The sequence below is a fragment of the Podarcis gaigeae genome (genome assembly GCF_964106915.1).
Source record: "Podarcis gaigeae genome assembly, chromosome: Z".
Classification (NCBI taxonomy): domain Eukaryota; kingdom Metazoa; phylum Chordata; class Lepidosauria; order Squamata; family Lacertidae; genus Podarcis; species Podarcis gaigeae.
Window position 1 is genome coordinate 12,716,412 of NC_139691.1, and position 17,880 is coordinate 12,734,291.

A 17,880-nucleotide genomic window follows, 5' to 3' on the forward strand; every position below is an offset into this window, starting at 1 on the left:
AACCTGGGACCTTCTGCATGCAAAGCAGATGTTCTACCACTGAGCTATGGCCCCTTTCCCTAAAAATAAAGTAGTCTGCATAGTTCTGAAATGTAGAGGACACAGAAAGCTGTCATACGCTGACTTGGACCAAGGTTAGTCCATCTAGCTCAGTATTGTCTACACTGACTGGGGTTTTAGATAGAGTGTCTTATGCCAGTCCTATCTGGAGATGCAGAGGATTAAACCTGGGACCTTCTGCATGCCAAGCAGGTGCTCTGCCACTAATCTCTTGCCCCTTCCCTGCATTCTAATTTGGTGGAGATCCAGACATCTTCCTGTCCTCAACTCCAGGTCTTTAAAACTGGGTAGTTCTTTTTTTAAAAAAGAAAAAGAAAAAGGAAGAAGCTGTTTTTCAAAACAGATTTTCTCCAGTCCCAAAATGAGATCATGATTGTAAATTAAAGTGTAATTAGCCTTTATGCTTTTATATTCATTAACTCTTCTCTGTTAATGATGCAGAGGCTGGAGTGTGAAAGCTGGGCATTATGAAACCACATCCAGGAAATAAAATAGTGATTTAGATAATGGCCAGAATGTATTGCTACTTGCACATAATTAAACAAATGCTCCATTTAAACTTGGAAACATGAATGAATGTTGATTAACCCCAACCCAATGAATCTGCATGCGATTTGGTTAAGTGGCTGCGTGGCTGGCAGGGAAGAAGCAGAAGGAAGAAGGGAAGGATCTGTCAAGCTACACCTGCGTTGGACAGGTGCAGCATTGGGTTTGGGTGCAGTTGTGGGGAAGGAGCATAAGACTGTTAAGAAGAGCCTGAGACCAATGGCCCATCTAGTCCAGCATCATATTCTCACAGTGGCCAATCAGATGCCCCAATGGGCAGCCCACAATCAACTGGGCACAAGAGCTCTCACCCCACCTGTAATATCCAGCAACTGGCATTCAGACGCAGAACTGCCTCTGACTATGGAGGCAGAGTATATTCGCCGTGACTAGTAGCCTTGTCCTCCATAAATTTGTTTAATCCAGGGGCTGGCAACCTAAGGCCCGTGGGCCAGATGCAGCCCAATCGCCTTCTCAATCTGGTCCGTGGACGGTCCGGGAATCAGCGTGTTTTTACATGAGTTGAATGTGTGCTTTTATTTAAAATGCATCTCTGGGTTATATGTGGGGCACAGGAATTTGTTCATCCCCCCAAAAAAAAATTATATAGTCCATCCCACCACAAGGTCTGAGGGATGGTGGACTGGCCCACAGGTGAAAAAGGTTGCTGACCCCTTGTTTAATCCTCTTTAAAGGCCATCCAAATTGATGAACACTGTGGGAGGGAGTTCCATAGCTTAACTAAGTACTTTGTGAAGAATCCCCCCCCACTCTGAATCTTCCAATACCATCATTGGATGTTCCCATGTTCTAGTGCATCGTCTTAGAAACTTGTGCCCCTCTTACTTGCCTTTTCCACAAGTTAAAAAGCCCCCAATGCTGTAACCTTTCCTCACAGGGGAGCTGCTCCAACACCTTGAACATTTGGGTTGCCCTTTCTTGAACATCTTCCAACTTTACAATATCCTCTCCAATGTGAGGTGAACAGAATTGTGTGTAGCATTCCAGAGACCGTATCTGAAATCCAGCAGTGGGTTTAGGGTGGTGCTCTTCAAAGACTACATGCTGGCTCAACCAGCCCAGCATGTGCTCTGACTTCCGTCATGGTGTCCTGTTGCGCCAGAAGTGGTATAGTCATGCTGGCCACATGGCCCAGAAAAGCTGTCTGTGGACAAACGCTGGCTCCCTCGGCCTGAAAACGGAGACAAGCACTGCATCCCATAGTCGAATTCAACTGGACTTAACTGTCCAGGTGTCCTTTTACCTTTTTTTTTGCTAGTGGAATACATTGCAATGGCTCCTGATAACTCAGTGAGACTTTTCCCACTCCCCCGGAGATGCTCTACTACTGAGCTAAGGGCCTGTCTGCTATAAATAAGTAAGATTCTAGTCCTCATGGTATTGAAAAAAAGAGTAGATTTAAACAGGATTCTGCTTTAAACAGAGTCAGGCTGTTGGTGCTTCCAGTTCAATATTGTTCAGGCTCTCCAGAGTTTCAGATGGATAGGACATTCCCAGTCCTATCCACAGTGGCCTGGGATTGAACATGGGACCTTCTGCATGCAAAGCTACATCTCTCATAACAGTTATGAATTTTCCCATTCATTACATAAAGGTAAAGGGACCCCTGACCATTAGGTCCAGTTGTGACCGACTCTGGGGTTGCGGCGCTCATCTCGCTTTATTGGCCGAGGGAGCCAGTGTACCACTTCCAGGTCATGTGGCCAGCATGACTAAGCCACTTCTGGCGAACCAGAGCAGCGCATGGAAACGCCGTTTACCTTCCCGCCAGATCGGTACCTATTTATCTACTTGCACTTTGACGTGCTTTTGAACTGCTAGGTTGGCAGGAGATTCATTACATACAAAGGTTTATATATCAAGATCTAAAATAAACTGGGGTTGTTGTTTTTTTGCTTTTGCAATAAAAATAAAATGGGATTTGGACCTGAGCTCCAGCCCTCAATGTTCTTAAACATTTCAAAATGAAAACTTTCTGCCCTTCCAAAGAAACAAAGTCCTGGTCTGAACAAGACCAGAGCCATTCAGCCTGTGATGCCAAGACTTTTGAAAAGTTGGGCCACACTAAACATTTTGCACATAGGCTAGTTTGGGATGAGGACTTTGAACATGTCTGTTTCCTCCAAGCTATTTCCACCCTCCTGGTTTTGGCTCTAGGCCCACATTCCTAGCAGCCTGTTGAACCCCAGGGCTCTGGAAGCTGTCCTGGGGTCAAGCTGTCCTGCCCTGAGTTTAGTCATTGGCCCAGCAAGGGCTCCGCCATTGTAGCTGCCTCAGCCATGGGGGGACGAGCCGTTAATGGCAGGTCTCATTATTAGGCCAATGGGGAGCTTTCGGCAGGGTGGCGGTGAATAATGGCCGACCTCGACACCGTTGCTCCCTCCCGCCGGCTCTGGAGCTGTCGCTGTCAATCAGAGCACCTGCCAAAGGCTGCAGGGCAGGGGCGGCGCAGCTTTTGTCAAGGAACGGGGAACGGTCAGGCTGATCATCCGCCAAGGCCATTTGGCATGTTGTGGCCACATTCGCACCATGCATTCAAAGCGCTATGATGCCACTTTAAACAGTCATGGCTTCCCACAAAGAATTAGAGGAAATGGGGTTTGTTAAGGATGTTGCAAGTTGTTAGGAGACCCCTGTTCTCCTCACAAAGCTATAATTCCCAGAGTGGTTAACAATCAACCCTTCTTCCCAGGGAGCTCTCCCGGGCCGTTCATGGTGGTGGAACAGACAGGAATTCAACAAGTGAAGCTTTGTCACAATATTTAATAAACAAGCTTCAGGATTTTATTTTATTTTTAATAATAAATCCCAGGCTGCATCTGTACTGGATTTTAAATGGTTTTAATGACAAAATTGATTTGTTTTTAAATAAGTAATCTGTATCTATAATTGCTGGTGTTTTTAATGTTAGATTGCTCCGAGATGTTATGTAGGAAGTGATCCATAAATGGAATGAGATGAAATGAACAAATTATGGGGGGGGGGGGAGTATTTTTAAAGGAAAAAAATTAGGCTGCCATACTGGTCGCTTGCAACATAACGGAAACAAAATCTATAATAAAGTATGTTATGATATGATGATAAGATATGATATATTCACACACACACATATGTACAATAATTTACAAATAACCAAATGTCAAAAGCACATCAAGCAGTAACTTGCAATCATGTCACTTCAATGCAAGCAGTGGCTGCACCCGTTGAATAGCAGCCTGGTTTGCTGCTTTTGAAGACACAGTAGTGCCATATAAAGCCGCCTGTATTTTACTTGGTCTTTGAGAAGCTGGAATTATCCCCCTGCTCCCTGGGGGCGGGGGACAAGCAAGCAAAGCAAATTTCAGGGAATAGAGATTCTTGTTGAACATTTAACAAATTTGCTTTGTGTTGATTTCAGACCATTGGCCCATCTAGCCCAGCAATGCATTCTCTGACTGGCAGAGGTGCATTGGGCAGAAAACAACTCTTTTCAAAGGACTCTTAAGATTCTTTTTTTACCAGAGGGGGCATGTGGGGTGTGTAAGAATATAGAAAACTCCCCATACATAGTCAGACCATCAGTCTCTTTAGCTTAGCACTGCATGGTAGCAGCTTTCCAGGGGTTCAGGCAGGGAGCCTTCCTAGCCCTACCTGGAGATGCCCTGGATTGAACCCAGAACCTCATGCATGCAACACATTTGCTTTATCGCAGCCAGCAGATTTCCAAAGAGCTTGGACTCTACCTGTCTTCAAGCCTACCATCTTTTCTGTGCTCCGTTTCTGTGCTTAGTCGATAACACCTTTTTGGGATGGGGTGGGGAGCACCTCTGCCATGATCAGAAAGAAAGAATACTTTTTAAAGTAAGCAGCCAAGTTTCCCTGCCACGCAGAATCATTTCCAAACTAGAAAGTAACATGATCAGCCTAAGACCTTGGTAGAAAACTTCAAGGCACAGGAGCAGGACCTGTTTTTTTTTTAAAAAAAAACAGGTTGTCAACCCTGTGGCCCAGGGTCCTAATGGCAAAGCAACTTGAAGCCCGCACCCCCACTGCTCTCTCTTCTTAGGATAAATGAGAATGAAAGAAATACTATGGGCTGCATCCAACATTTAGTCCGACTCAGACTAGACCCATTGGAATGAATAGAGATGACTAAGGCAGGTCCATTGATTTCAATGGGTCTGAGTACAAGTTAGGTGGATACAAACCTTGTAGGTGGAGCGAAGCAGATGAGAGAAAGCTGGGGCAGCGGAACCCTGATAAATCTGGAAGCTTGTCAGCAGAGGCCGACTAAAAGTAGCAGGTCTTGTGGGGAGGGAGCATGGCAAAATCTTAAGTGTCGTGGAACCAAACTTCACAACAGACTTATGGACACTTTAGACTGGGGATGTTTTTGCTACATAGTGCATTTATGGTAGATTCATGTCGGACCATCAGTGCATCATTCCACTTTATCAGTAGTTCTGCAGTGCTCTGCCAATGTTACTGTAAGGTAAAAAGGTTAAAAGGTAAAGGACCCCTGGACAGTTAAGTCCAGTCAAAGGCAACTATGGGGTTGCAGCGCTCATCTCACTTTCAGGCCAAAGGAGTCAGTGTTTGTCCACTGACAGCTTTCCAGGTCATGTGGCCAGCAGGACTAAACCGCTTCTGGCACAATGGAACACCGTGATGGAAACCAGAGCAGCGCATGGAAACACCCTTTACCTTTCCGCTGCAGTGGTACCTATTTATCTACTTGCACTGGGGTGCTTTCAAACTGCTAGGTTGGCAGGAGCTGGGACAGAGCAATGGGAGCTCACTCCGTCACTGGGATTCGAACCGCCAACCTTCGGATCGGCAAGTCCAAGAGGCTCACTGGTTTAGACCACAGCACCACCCACGTCCCTAATGTCACTGTATTGCATTACTGTCACTTGCAAGGCAACTCTTGCTCCGTGGTGCAGCAAAAGCAGAATGAAAAAATACATGCCAGAACATTTATGGTATGAAAAGTTACAGGATTTCAGCAGGATGTTAACAGGATGTACGCCGACTGGAAATGAAGCAGGTTGCCCACCCTGAAACTTTTGCAGGAGAAAGCAATTTCAAAAGTGGGATCTCAAATCATCATGAATGTGCAATGAAAAGGATGTCTGGAAGGGCTCTTAAGACTATTATTTACACTTGAATGTTCAGCAGTCCCCAGCAGAGCTGGCTCCAGACATTGTGAGACCTGAGGCAAAGGACAAAATGGTGCCCAGCCTCTCCCTCTCCCATTTTCATATGGTGACTCTACTGAGAGCTGACTAAACTTCACTGCTGGCATCAGGCTAGGAATAGCAGAATCCCCCAGCCCACACGAGGGCTGCTGACACAGGGCACTCCAGCTCCTGCCCTCCTACAGAGGGAACAGTCAAGGAGCTGCTGCTGCTGCCCCCTCAACTTCTGCCCCCTGAGGCAGTTGCCTCCCTATGCCCAATGGCCTTGCTGGCCCTTGAATACGTAAACGGAGGTAGTTTACATATGTAACGGTTCTTAAACCGTTAAGGAATGGATCCCAGAGAATCCACTAGTGCTCTATGGGAATGCCCCTCTGTGCAGACCCCCACCCACCCAAAACACCTGGGGCGGTGTGTACATATGTGTGTTTGTAGGCCTTCCCAGGGGCCTGTTGGCTCAAGAACACCCCTCCTACTGTTCACGCTTCCAGGTATATGATTTAATGAAAGGCACAATAAGAAGTGAGACAATTAGAATTTCTGCCTCATTATCATGGTAATCTTATCTGTGGGATAATGAGGTATTAATGGAGATTTAATGTGCCTCTCATAACACAATCCCTTGGAGAAAACACATAAGGAAATTGCTGTAAATCCACTTAATGATGGAAAGGTCCCCAAACGCCATCTTCCAGGGGATGAAAAATGCCGGCAGCGAGCGAATGAGATTCAAGGTCAATCACACGGCAGGGACTTTATGGCAGGAGTGGAGGCAGTGGGGAGAGCTGCCATGGCGGAGGAGATTGGCACAACTCAGGCCCAGCATTTTGTAAGGTCAGCTGCCCGGGATTGGCTGAAATGACAAATCATACACCACACACACACACACACACACACACACACACACACACACACAGCAGTTTTGAACAACCAAAAATAAGGAAAATACTCAGTATGGAGCTCTTTCACAGATCACCAGTGAATGTAGAAACATTGGAGGCTGAACTGGCAAACTGATCAGGAACGAGACCTTAGGATTGTAGTCAATAGCTTGATGAAACTGTTGACCCAGTGTGCAGCAACTGTGAAAAAGGCAAACTCCATGCTAGACACCATTAGAAGAGGACTTGAAGATAAAGCTGCCAATATCATAATGTTGATATACAGCGGTACCTCGGGTTACAGACACTTCAGGTTACAGACTCCGCTAACCCAGAAATAGTACCTCGGGCTAAGAACTTTGCTTCAGGATGAGAACAGAAATCGCGTGGTGGTGGCAGCAGGAGGTCCCATTAGCTAAAGTGGTACCTCAAGTTAAGAACAGTTTCAGGTTAAGAATGGACCTCCAGAACGAATTAAGTTCTTAACCCAAGGTGCCACTGTATACAACTGCAAAACTGCATTTGGAATACTGGGTATTCTGCCTGCCTCACTCCAAAAGCATCTTGCAGAGTTGGGAAAGGTTCAGAAAAGGAAAACCAAAATAATCGGGGGTGGGGGGGCGGAGAGTGGCTCTCCTAGGAGGAAAAGTTGCAGCATTGGAGATTTTTTAGTTTAGCAAAGAAAAGAAGAAGAAGAAGAAGAGTTTGGATTTGATATCCCGCCTTTCACTCCCCTTCAGGAGTCTCAAAGCGGCTAACAATCTCCTTTCCCTTCCTCCCCCACAACAAACACACTGTGAGGTGAGTGGGGCTGAGAGACTTCAAAGAAGTGTGACTGGCCCAAGGTCACCCAGCAGCTGCATGTGGAGGAGCGGAGACACGAACCCGGTTCCCCAGATTATGTGACTACCGCTCTTAACCACTACACCAAGGAATAGGGGACATGATAGAAGTTCATACAATGATGCATAACTTGGAGAAAGTGAATAGGAGAAATTTTTATTCCTCCCTCTCATAATGCTAGAACTCAGGAACATCCAGTGTAGAAAGATTCAGACTTATTCAAGCAGGGCACAATTAAATTCTGAAACTCAGACCCGCAGGAGGCAGTGATGTATAAGTAACTGACATCAGCAGGAACAGCCACCAATTTGGAAGGCCTTAAAAGCAGGTTGGACAAATTCATGGAGGATAACACTTTAAATGGCTACTAGCCACAATGGCTATCCTCTGCCTCCACAGTTGGCGGCTCTATGCTTCTGAATACTATTCGCAGAAGGGGAGATGCTCATTTGCTTGATTCCAGCTTGTGGGCTTCCCGTTAGGGACTCTGGCTGGTCCCTGTGAGAACAGGATGTTGGACTAATGCGCCATTGGCCTAATCCAGCAGATTCTATTATGCTCTTAACAGCGCCTAAGGTCACAGAGGTCATACTAAATGGGGAGCCCTAGGGTAGTACAGAAACTTGGCCACTAGATGTCACTCAAGGCATGCACAGGTAATATGCCCAGGTCTTTGCCAGGGATAGGGCTTTCAGAAAAACACCTCCCTTTTAATGCTGGAGCCCTGAGATCATGGAAAGAGTCCCACAGCAGTGTCAGCAGCTGAGGTATGTGTGTTGTAGAGAGGGGAGGAAGAGGTGTGTGAGAGTGTTCAGGGAACATCACTGATACAACCCCAAGAGAGGGAGGGTCCCTCCAGATTACTGTATATGCTTATCAAGTGTTTGCAGGTAAATTAAATAACATTAGCCATTTAAATGAGCATTTGGTCTGATTTGTCTGTGGGGAGGTTAGATGATGCTGAATCAAAGCAAGGGTCCCACACTTTACTATGCATTTTCCAATCAGGTAGGTAGCCGTGTTGGTTTGACGCAGCTGAAATATATATAAAAAAAATTAAAATGTCCAGTAGCACGTTAGAGACTTAGTTGGTCTCTAAGGTGCTACTGGACAATTTTATTATTATATGTTTTGCAATCACTTCTTCCTTATTGCAGAAAGTCAAATCTTTGCCGAGAAAGAGAAGTGGGTTGTGCAAGACTTCTTGCACAATCTGGAGTTTGCAGTGCCAGTATGCAATTGAATCTCAGCTGGAAATATCGAGTCTGCAAGTGACTTGAGCAGGGGGAAATCCCCCAAGAGGCAGCTGCTTTCCTAAACTGATTTGCAGGAATTGAGGAGGGGAAACTGTATGCATTGCAAGCGTGTGGGTGTGAGACTACCCCCACCCACTTCTGGCCAAGTGTGAATCTGGCTCTTGTGCAAAGAAGTTAAGTATTGCTCCCTCCCCTTCCAATGCCTTAGGGACAGAAATGTGACATTTTATACAGATGTAATATTCTAATAACCAAATGGAGCCATTGAGGAAAAGAAAAGTGAGGTATCTGCAAGGTCTGTAGAAGACAAATAGTTCCTTAAAATAAAAAGGACACCCCCCCCCCAACAAAGCAGCCCAATAAGAACTGAGCATGCTCAGTAGCAATAGAATTTTGAGTGACAGCTGGAAAAGAAAAGTAGGGAACAAGACCCTATGGAACAGAATGGCATGCTGGAAAGAGAGGTAACCTGGCTGAACAGAAACATATTGAGGATACGATGCAACATTTTCTTACCAGTACCATGCAGACAAACACAGATTCTGACTCTACTGTAGGATTCCCCTCTGCGTGGCACCACTCATAAAGCAGGCAGCTGACAAGAGTGACGACTGAAGCAGGCATACAAACTCATCTTCAAGTATTTGGTGAGAGCAAGCTCTCTATTTTTTCATTGTAAGGGCTAGAAACTTGATTTTTTTATTTTTAAAGGTTTTTGGTATGTTCAATTCTGTGCCAGACACCAGTCATTTAAATGCACAGCCTCCCTGAGGGCTCTTGTGGAACGCAGCAAACGTTTTGCTTTCTGAGCAACAGTTGCAGTCACCATTCCAAAAACTAGGTTGGATCAAATTCAAATGTGCCTATCTTTCTGTCCACGCTTTAAAAAAAGTATAGCTAAAGGTAAAGGGACCCCTGACCATTAGGTCCAGTCGTGACCGACTCTGGGGTTGCGGTGCTCATCTCGCTTTATTGGCCAAGGGAGCCGGCGTACAGCTTCCGGGTCATGTGGTCAGCATGACAAAGCCGCTTCTGGTGAACCAGAGCAGCGCATGGAAATGCCGTTTACCTTCCTACCGGAGCGGTACCTATTTATCCACTTGCACTTTGACGTGCTTTCGAACTGCTAGGTTGGCAGGAGCAGGGACCAAGCTCACCCCGTCGCAGGGATTCAAACCACCAACCTTCTGATCAGCAAGTCCTAGGCTCTGTGGTTTAACCCAAAGTGCGTCCCCCAAAAAAGTATACAAAGCCCTAATAACCCACCAAAAATATGCCTACAGCAGAAAATGCTGGTTGAACCTAATTAGCACGGCAAAGGGGGGGAAATCAGTCACTATTTTGGAAATTGGTTACCTCCGGCTCCCCCAAGGCTGTTTCCCCTCTATCCACACAAATTCCACCTGACCACTGGGTCTATTTTCAAGCTATGTATGAGGATGTTGAATATCCCATTCAGGAACATGAAATAGAGCAGCTGGCTAAACGGCCAACAGTCTCGTAAGCAGAAGTGAAATGTGCCAATTGAAAAAGACATCAATGCTTCTGTCTTTTAAGCCTTCATCGTTCATGCTTCTGTTTTTAAAGTGGAAACAAAACAGTGGCTCACCAGAAACTAACCCAACATACATTTATCCACAAGAGTTGAAAGAGCTGTTACAAATTTTGTTCCCAGAAAACAAGGTATGGGTGGCAATTGGGCCATCACACACAACGCAACCCTGCTCTCTGCCTCTGGGTGCAGTGAAGTGGGGAACTCCTGGTCCTCCTACTGTTAGATGTCAACTCCCATCAGTCCCAGTTGGTATGGCTAAGGATCAGGGATGATGGGAGTTGGAGTCAAACAGCATTGGAAGAGCAGCAGGTTCGTAACCCCTCTCCTATACTGTCCAAAAAGAGAAAGGGGGAATCAGATAATGACAAGGACCTCTGCTTGAAAGCCTGGAGAGGGGCTGCTACTCAGTATACATGAAACTGAGAACCCCTTCGGTCCATCTAGCTCAGTATTGCCTACACTGACTGGAAGCAACCATACTGTTTTGGAGATAGGAGTCTCTCCAGCCCTACCTGGATGCCATTGGGGTTTGAACCTGGGAGCTCCTGCATGCAAAGTAGATACTCTACCACTGAGAGACAACCCCTTGACTGTACAATCCATCATATTTTAACTTGTAAAACTCAAGAGGAAAACAACACTTTAGCTCTTTCCCCCAATATGTGCAGCAACAAGTTTGATCAAACCCACAGGCAGAAGTGTCGTGGTGAGAGTGCCAAAGGCAGGGTCCGAGCTGAGCTTGCTATGTCAAAGAAAACACAACTGTAAACTCTGGGGCCTGTTTGCATGTTCACTTGTGACCCTCCAGCTGTTGCTAGACTCTTGACTCCCATCATCCTTGGTTGATCCATCCTTACCTGGGGCCGAAGGGAGATGGGGGTCCTAACATCTGGAAAATCACAGGCTCCCCAGGCTAAGGTTACACTGGGGAAAGGGGGGTTATCATAGTCCATTTATTATTATGTAACGTACAAGCAAAACACACACACAGCTACTTATTTTTCTCTCTGATTAGGAACACTTCCTCTCTTATATCCCTTTGTATCTATGTTTAAATTGTAAGCTCCTTGGGACGGGGACATGCCCTGTCATTGCAGAAAGATAGCACTATATAAGTAAGAAATGATCTGTGGAGTCCTGCTGTACAGGAAGCCAGTCAGCCAGCCTGGCCTTCATCCTGGATACTTCATTCCACCTCCCCCCAACCTCAATTCCCCATTTTCCTCTCTGCTTCCCCCCACCCCACATCTCCAAGATAGCCAGAGATTATGCCTAGTCCTCAACCAACTGCTTTTACACACACACAAAAGCAGCCCCATAATTTGTACAATAAACCCCTATATATTTGTTTTTCTTATTGAAAAAAGAGGAGTGTTATCCTAGATACAACCAGTTTAAAACTACAAACAGCAAAGAGAATGAGAAGCCAAAAGACACACAAAGATTTTCACCCAAATGCTTGATGTATGCTTTTAATACGAATAATCAAAATATATATTACAGATTCTGGTTTCGTTGGGGGAAAGTTCCATTTCGGGTTTGTACAGTATACACAGTATTTCCGAAGGAAAACAAACAAAACAAACGTAAGGTTATTGATGTTTCTTTCTTTCACTTATTTTTTAAATTCTCTTCAAGCAATCCCGCTTCCCCCTATAAACCCTTAAACATCACCTCTTTTGTGCAACAGATGAATAACTCTAATGCCCTGTCCAAAATTAGAAAGAATGTGCTAATTATGATAAAGGCCATATGAATATCTTCCAGTTTTAGTATACCATTTGGTGAGCATTTACATTTTAATAAATACATTGCTCTTTCATGATTCAAGTTTGACCCCTTCACTTGCTGCAAACTCTCCTCTGTGACTGGTGCATTCCGTCTCAACAAGACAAATGAATTCTCGTAAATAAAGATCATTAGAAAGTGCTTACCTTTATTCTCTCCACTCACCAAGTTTTTAAAAAGTTCTAACTAAACTGTTAAGGAAAAAAATTTTTTGACATGGAGGTTGTGGCAGCAGAAAAAATGCCTGGAGATTCCAGGATACTTTAACAAGTGGTCCCTTTTATTTTAATTAAGATTTGACACAGTGCTAGTTTCTATGGGAAAGAGGATTCAAAAAGAAAAGGAAGCACACACACCCAAAATAATACCTCAAACCACCCTGCTGGAATTAGTAAAGGTTTGTTTGAAAATGCTTGGAACTCCTTTACAGTATTTACACATGGAGGTCTTCTCTCTTTGTTTTCCTGTAGCCTGATGGGCAGAGACCAGGCTTCATACATTCATAAAGGTCCTCCTCTGTGAGCCATTTGGTTCTCAGCAGAGATGCTGGCTGGGTTGGGCTTACTTGCGCTCGTCTATCGTTTTAATGAACTCAACTGCCGCTGTGAACTGCATCCACCAGTAGGATTCTTCTCCAGTTAAACAGTTGGCGTAGAAACTGCTGATGTACTGGACAGTGGACAACAAGCAGGGCGGATTGGCCTGCAGAGAGGAGGAGATGTATGTCACGGTTGGCAGGTCTGTTGCCTCTAGAGGTTGTTGGACTCCAACTCCTATCAGCCCTAGCCAGCATAATTTTTTTTTTCACCATGGTGCCTATGTTATGGAATGCCCACCCTGCTGAAATATGAGAGGTCCCCATCTGCATGGGCATCCCGTCTGCTTTTGAAGGCACACCTGTTTACACAGGCAATTCCTTTGCTCTCTCAACCTGAGACTCCTGTTTTAATTACTCTGTTGTTCTAATGGTATTGTTTTGTTGCATATTTTAAGTAAGAGTATTTATATTTTAACGCTCATGCAATGGGTTTTTATACTTGTAAGCTGCTTAGAAGCCTATTTTGGCATCAAGCAGTTAATCATCATAATATATGATGGAAGCTCAAGTCCAACAACATATTGAGGGCACCATGCTAGCCCCCCCCCCCCGCCCCCCGTTATAACAGCTTGGAAAGCAGGCAAGAATACCATTTAGAAATACAATTGAACTCTGAACTCTGCAATCTGAAGAAGTAATGGGGAAGGTACCTGCCTTCCGAGGAGGAAGATGATGGCGCTTGGTTCCTTGGCGGCAGCAGCAGCAAAGTGCAGGTGCCCAGAAGGATCGGGGTGGGGTCCCCATGAACAAGGATACCTTAAGGAGCTGAGACATTTAGCCCCCTTCCAACCACCCCACTACAGGATGGAGGCAGTAGCTAGGGTACACCCTCCCCCTCAAAATGCAGGAAGACTCCCTACCCCAATTCTCTCCCTCCTCCACCTCCAATTTTATTCTGCTTGCAACCTACATTATAATCTCATTTCTTCCCCACCACTCAAAAAAATAATATGTAGGGTAGGATATGCTGGGAGGGAGGAACTGTGTCCCTCTCTCCCAGAAGATAATGCTGGCCAAGGGGGAAAGAAGGGGCACTGAAAGGGCTGATGACCACCCCTCTGCGCCCCTTCTCTCTCCCTCATAGAAAGAGAGATGGTTTGTCGGGGTGGAGGATGGAGACGGACCACACACCACGCAGCACAGGAGGGGCAGGGCCTTCCAGAGAAAGACACTGAACACCCCCTAATTGAACCCTCTCATGAGAAAAGGGTACAGAGGAGACACACCTCTGGCCTGGAAGAAGTCAAAGGACCTTAAGCCATACATGCCACCTTGCGGCTGCTGCCATGGCAGGATTAAGTGAAGCAGCAGGTGGAGGCACTGTGCTTGTTGGAGACTCTTTTCACCAATGACGCACCCCCCTCCCAAGGCCTGGTCCAGCCACTGGATAATAGCTGCCACAGCAGTTGAACCAGACAGAAGCAGGTAAGGCACAGCATACATGTAAAGCAGGCTCCCCAAACTTGGCCGTCCAGCTGTTTTGGGACTACAATTCCCATTATCCCTGACCACTGGTCCTGTTAGCTAGGGATGATGGGAGTTGTAATCCCAGAAACAGCTGGAAGGCCGAGTTTGGGGATGCCTGATGTAAAGCATCCCCCCACAACCAAGAATAATAGGAACAGTAGTTTACGCTGGGAATTGTAAGTTTTTGGGGAGGTATCTTTAAAAGTTGAGATTCCTGCATTGCAGAGGGTTGGACAAGATGACTGGACTGGAGACTAGCCTAAAACAGTATATCCTGCTCCATACCTACTGGATATTTTCTTCTAAGGAGTGCCCAATAGCCCCCATGACCTTTGCATGGTTCTTGGGTGTGGAAAGCCATCTCTATTGGGCACAGACCTGCACCTTGCAGTTGGGAGAGCAAATGTCCCTTTTTGTCACAGGCTTGAAGCCTAGCCCACAGGTGCTGCAAAATGGCAGATGGGAGACAGGGGCAGGAGGATGGACTGTGTTACTCTCAGCCATGTCTCTTGAATACTCCCCCCCCCCCCAGTGCAAACAAAGGGCAGAGCAAGCAGGAACCAGGCTAGTTCACTTTTAAAAAAATTACGACACCTGCAGAGAATGTTTCACGTAGGGAAATACTAAAAAGCGATCTGCAGTCTGAGTTGTTTCATGAGCGAGAGAGGCGCAAGGCTCTTTTATGGGGACATCACCCTTACCTTTATGAGAACAAAGACGAGAACAGGGACAAAATCGTCTGCCCCAGGAACAGAATCTTCATTTGCCAGGCTCAGCAGGTTCATGATTGTGGAGCACATCCGCAAGACACACTGCAGCTTGTCCCGGGGGGTCTTGTAGGCGCTGATGGTGCGGATCTCAGACTGTGCTGATGGCCACGGTGCTTCGCGGAGGTAGACCTGAAAGGAAAGGAGAAGATGTAAATATGCAAGCTTATTAAAATACCTGTGATTGGTGTAGCATAACCATTAAAAGGCCAAGCTATGAATCAGAAGGTCCCCAGTTCAAATCTCACCTTGGCTGTGAACTCACTAGGAGGCTTCAACAAGGCACACTCGCTCACCCTTGGAGCCTCAGTCTGCAATTTGGGAAATACTAACGCTGACTTATCTTAACTGGGTTGCTGGAAATATTACAACTAGAACCTGCGAGTGATGTGCTCTGAATGCTTGAGACCTCTACGCAAATGTTATGCAATATTATAACTAACACCTACTACGTATTTTGAAAACTTTCCTGTTTGCTTTGTATTTGGATCGTAAACAAATTCTGCGTGATCATTCCTGAGATCCAGGAGCAAGTGTTCACCCACGATTGGAAACAACCAGAGGCCTGTTTTGAATCAAGAAGGCAGACTGAAACTTTCAAAACTGCACTGATTCTAACCACTGATGTTTTTGGTTTTTTGGTACAAAACAATGAAGATTTTGTAGGGAGCCAGCACACAAAAGGCAAGGAAGCTTCCACATGCTACTAAATATGGACTTGCTAGGACTACTTATCCATTGAGCCTAAAAGGACTGGATGCACTTAGAAAAGCTAGAGCCACAGGACGGTTACTACTACTTCCAGACCTCACTGTGGTGAGGAGAAAAACTTGTACCCGCAAATATTAAGTGACGCAAACCCTTTCATGTACTTACCAATTCAGTCAGAACTAAGACTGAGTTATTGGGTGCTTTTCGGTCTAATCTGATCCCCAAGCCCAGAAAGGGAATGGCATTAAAGCTCACAAGCACACAGCACGACCTCTAGCTTAGTACGGTCTACACTGACTGGCAGCAGTGGCTTTCCAGTGCTTCAGACAAGAAGTCTCTCTCCGCCCTTCCTGGAGATGCTAAGGATTGAACCTGGGACCTTCTGAATGCAAAGCAGATGCTCTGCCATTGAGCCACAGCCACATGGCCAAACTTTCAATCACTTCCACACAATCAATCTGAATGTTTAGGGAGAAGAGTTCTTCCTTCTCCCAACTCCAGCACATCCAAACTCGCTCTGTGTGTGTGTGTGTGTGTGTGTGTGTGTGTGCGCGCGCGCAAAATTCAACCCCCTACCCCCATACTACAGTGACAGTCCACATCATGAACTGCCATCTTCAGTCACAAGTGATACAGTTCAGACAAAGTCTTACTCTCAGGTACCATGCACCACCAAGGACTTACCTCAGGAATCTGGAGTGCTTTATGGTTCGCAGTCACCACTTTAGATAACCTCTGTATGTGATCGTAAAGAAGCCTAGAAACAAAGGGAGGAGAACCAAACAATTTAAGTAATAGAGATGGCACAATCTGGGATTCTGCATAGCGAGCACCGTTAGGTAGCAGGGGGCTTCCTTACGCAACCTTCAGTTCCTTGCAGCAGCACCCCTTACAAAAATCTGTCCTACAAAAGAGTCTGGGCTGTCAACCCAATAACTTGTATGGCTTAAGCGACTAATTGTATTTAAATATAATGCCTCAGTGAATGTAACATTTTGAGGTTACTGAAGGACACAAGAACTTGCAATTAAAAAACCAATCAGCTAGCTTCAGAGACAGATCAGAATATCCACGCTTATCCTGTCTTATTTTGGCACAGAAAAAAACCAAGCGTTGGCAAGGCTGCCACTCTTCCAGAATCTCAAGCCCTCATTTTCTTCTCTTGTTGCCTCTAAGGACAGGCTATATATACAGGGGGGGTGCGGAGGAAGGAGTGGTAGATTGGGCCCAATACAGAAGGGGTGGGGAACCTCAGGCTTGAGGGCTTCAGGCCTCTCAATCTGCCCCTTGGAACTCTTCCCAAGCCACACCCTCCACTCACCCCCTGAGTGGTTTTGCCTGGCTGAAATGTGTCCTTGAACTCTGATAATGCCTCTAAAATGGGTAAGTAAAAAAAGAGTATTGTACAAAGGTAGGATTTACACCCATTGTTCCGCCCACTTGTTCCACTTGCATGCAGCCTCGGAAAGGTTTCCCAGACTAAATGTGGCCCTCAGGCTGGCAAATGAAAGCCCTAACAAAACCCCCAAGTTCAGAACAAGTTCAAAATGAACACTCATTTCTTGCAAAGGAAGAAATGCAACAGAAGGGAACAGAATTAGGGTATTTGAAAAAGCTACAACCAGAAGCAAACTTGGGCCTGCACAGAAGTAGAGGAAGCACACAAGGAAAGGCGGCTGTGGCTTGGCCTCTGCTGCCATTATTGCTCAAGCCTGAAGAAACCAGCCATGTCCCACTCACTGGTCACGCAGGATGTCTCCATCCTGGTTAGGGTAGAAGGCCAGTTTGAAGATGCGGTTCATGACGCTGCGCTCAATTGCCAGCTGGGCATCCTGGAGCTGCTCCTCACTGGCATTCTGCCAGATGACATCCTGGGCCATTACACCGTAGAGAAATTGGAGGAAGTCCTCAACTTGGGCAGTTTTGTCATCCGCTGCCGTCAGCTTCTGGAAATCTTTGGCAACAAAGCAAATGGGAGGAAATAAAGGGAAGGAGAAGCACACCCTCTCTCCTCACACACAACATAGGAATTGTTAGAAGCTGCTCCAAAATTACAATCCCCATGTCCTCTCCAGGAAAGCCATGACATTTGAACTTGGCAGTTCATGTGCACCACTATTCCTATGCAAAGAACCTGCACAGGTTGCAAAGGAGAGCTGGCCAAGAGTACTTCCAAGGGAAAAATGTTTAACTGGATCTGCACAAGAACC

General features: G+C 45.9%; 1 protein-coding gene across 15 annotated transcripts in view; it reads right to left on the reverse strand.

Annotated features, from left to right (window-relative positions):
- Positions 1-11,795: 11,795 nt before the first annotated feature.
- Positions 11,796-17,880, reverse strand: part of GAPVD1 (GTPase activating protein and VPS9 domains 1) — a 58,557-nt gene continuing 52,472 nt past the window's right edge. For all 15 annotated transcript variants that reach the window (XR_014559932.1, XR_014559933.1, XR_014559934.1 and 12 more), the window contains 4 exons: positions 17,411-17,624; positions 16,355-16,427; positions 14,894-15,091; positions 11,796-12,829 (listed from right to left, as the gene is read on the reverse strand). Coding sequence is in view for 12 of the 15 variants with exons in the window: in XM_083721148.1 (XP_083577274.1) it covers positions 12,689-12,829; positions 14,894-15,091; positions 16,355-16,427; positions 17,411-17,624 (626 nt within the window). In the remaining 3 variants the exon portion in view is untranslated. The remainder of the gene's footprint in view (positions 12,830-14,893; positions 15,092-16,354; positions 16,428-17,410; positions 17,625-17,880) is intronic.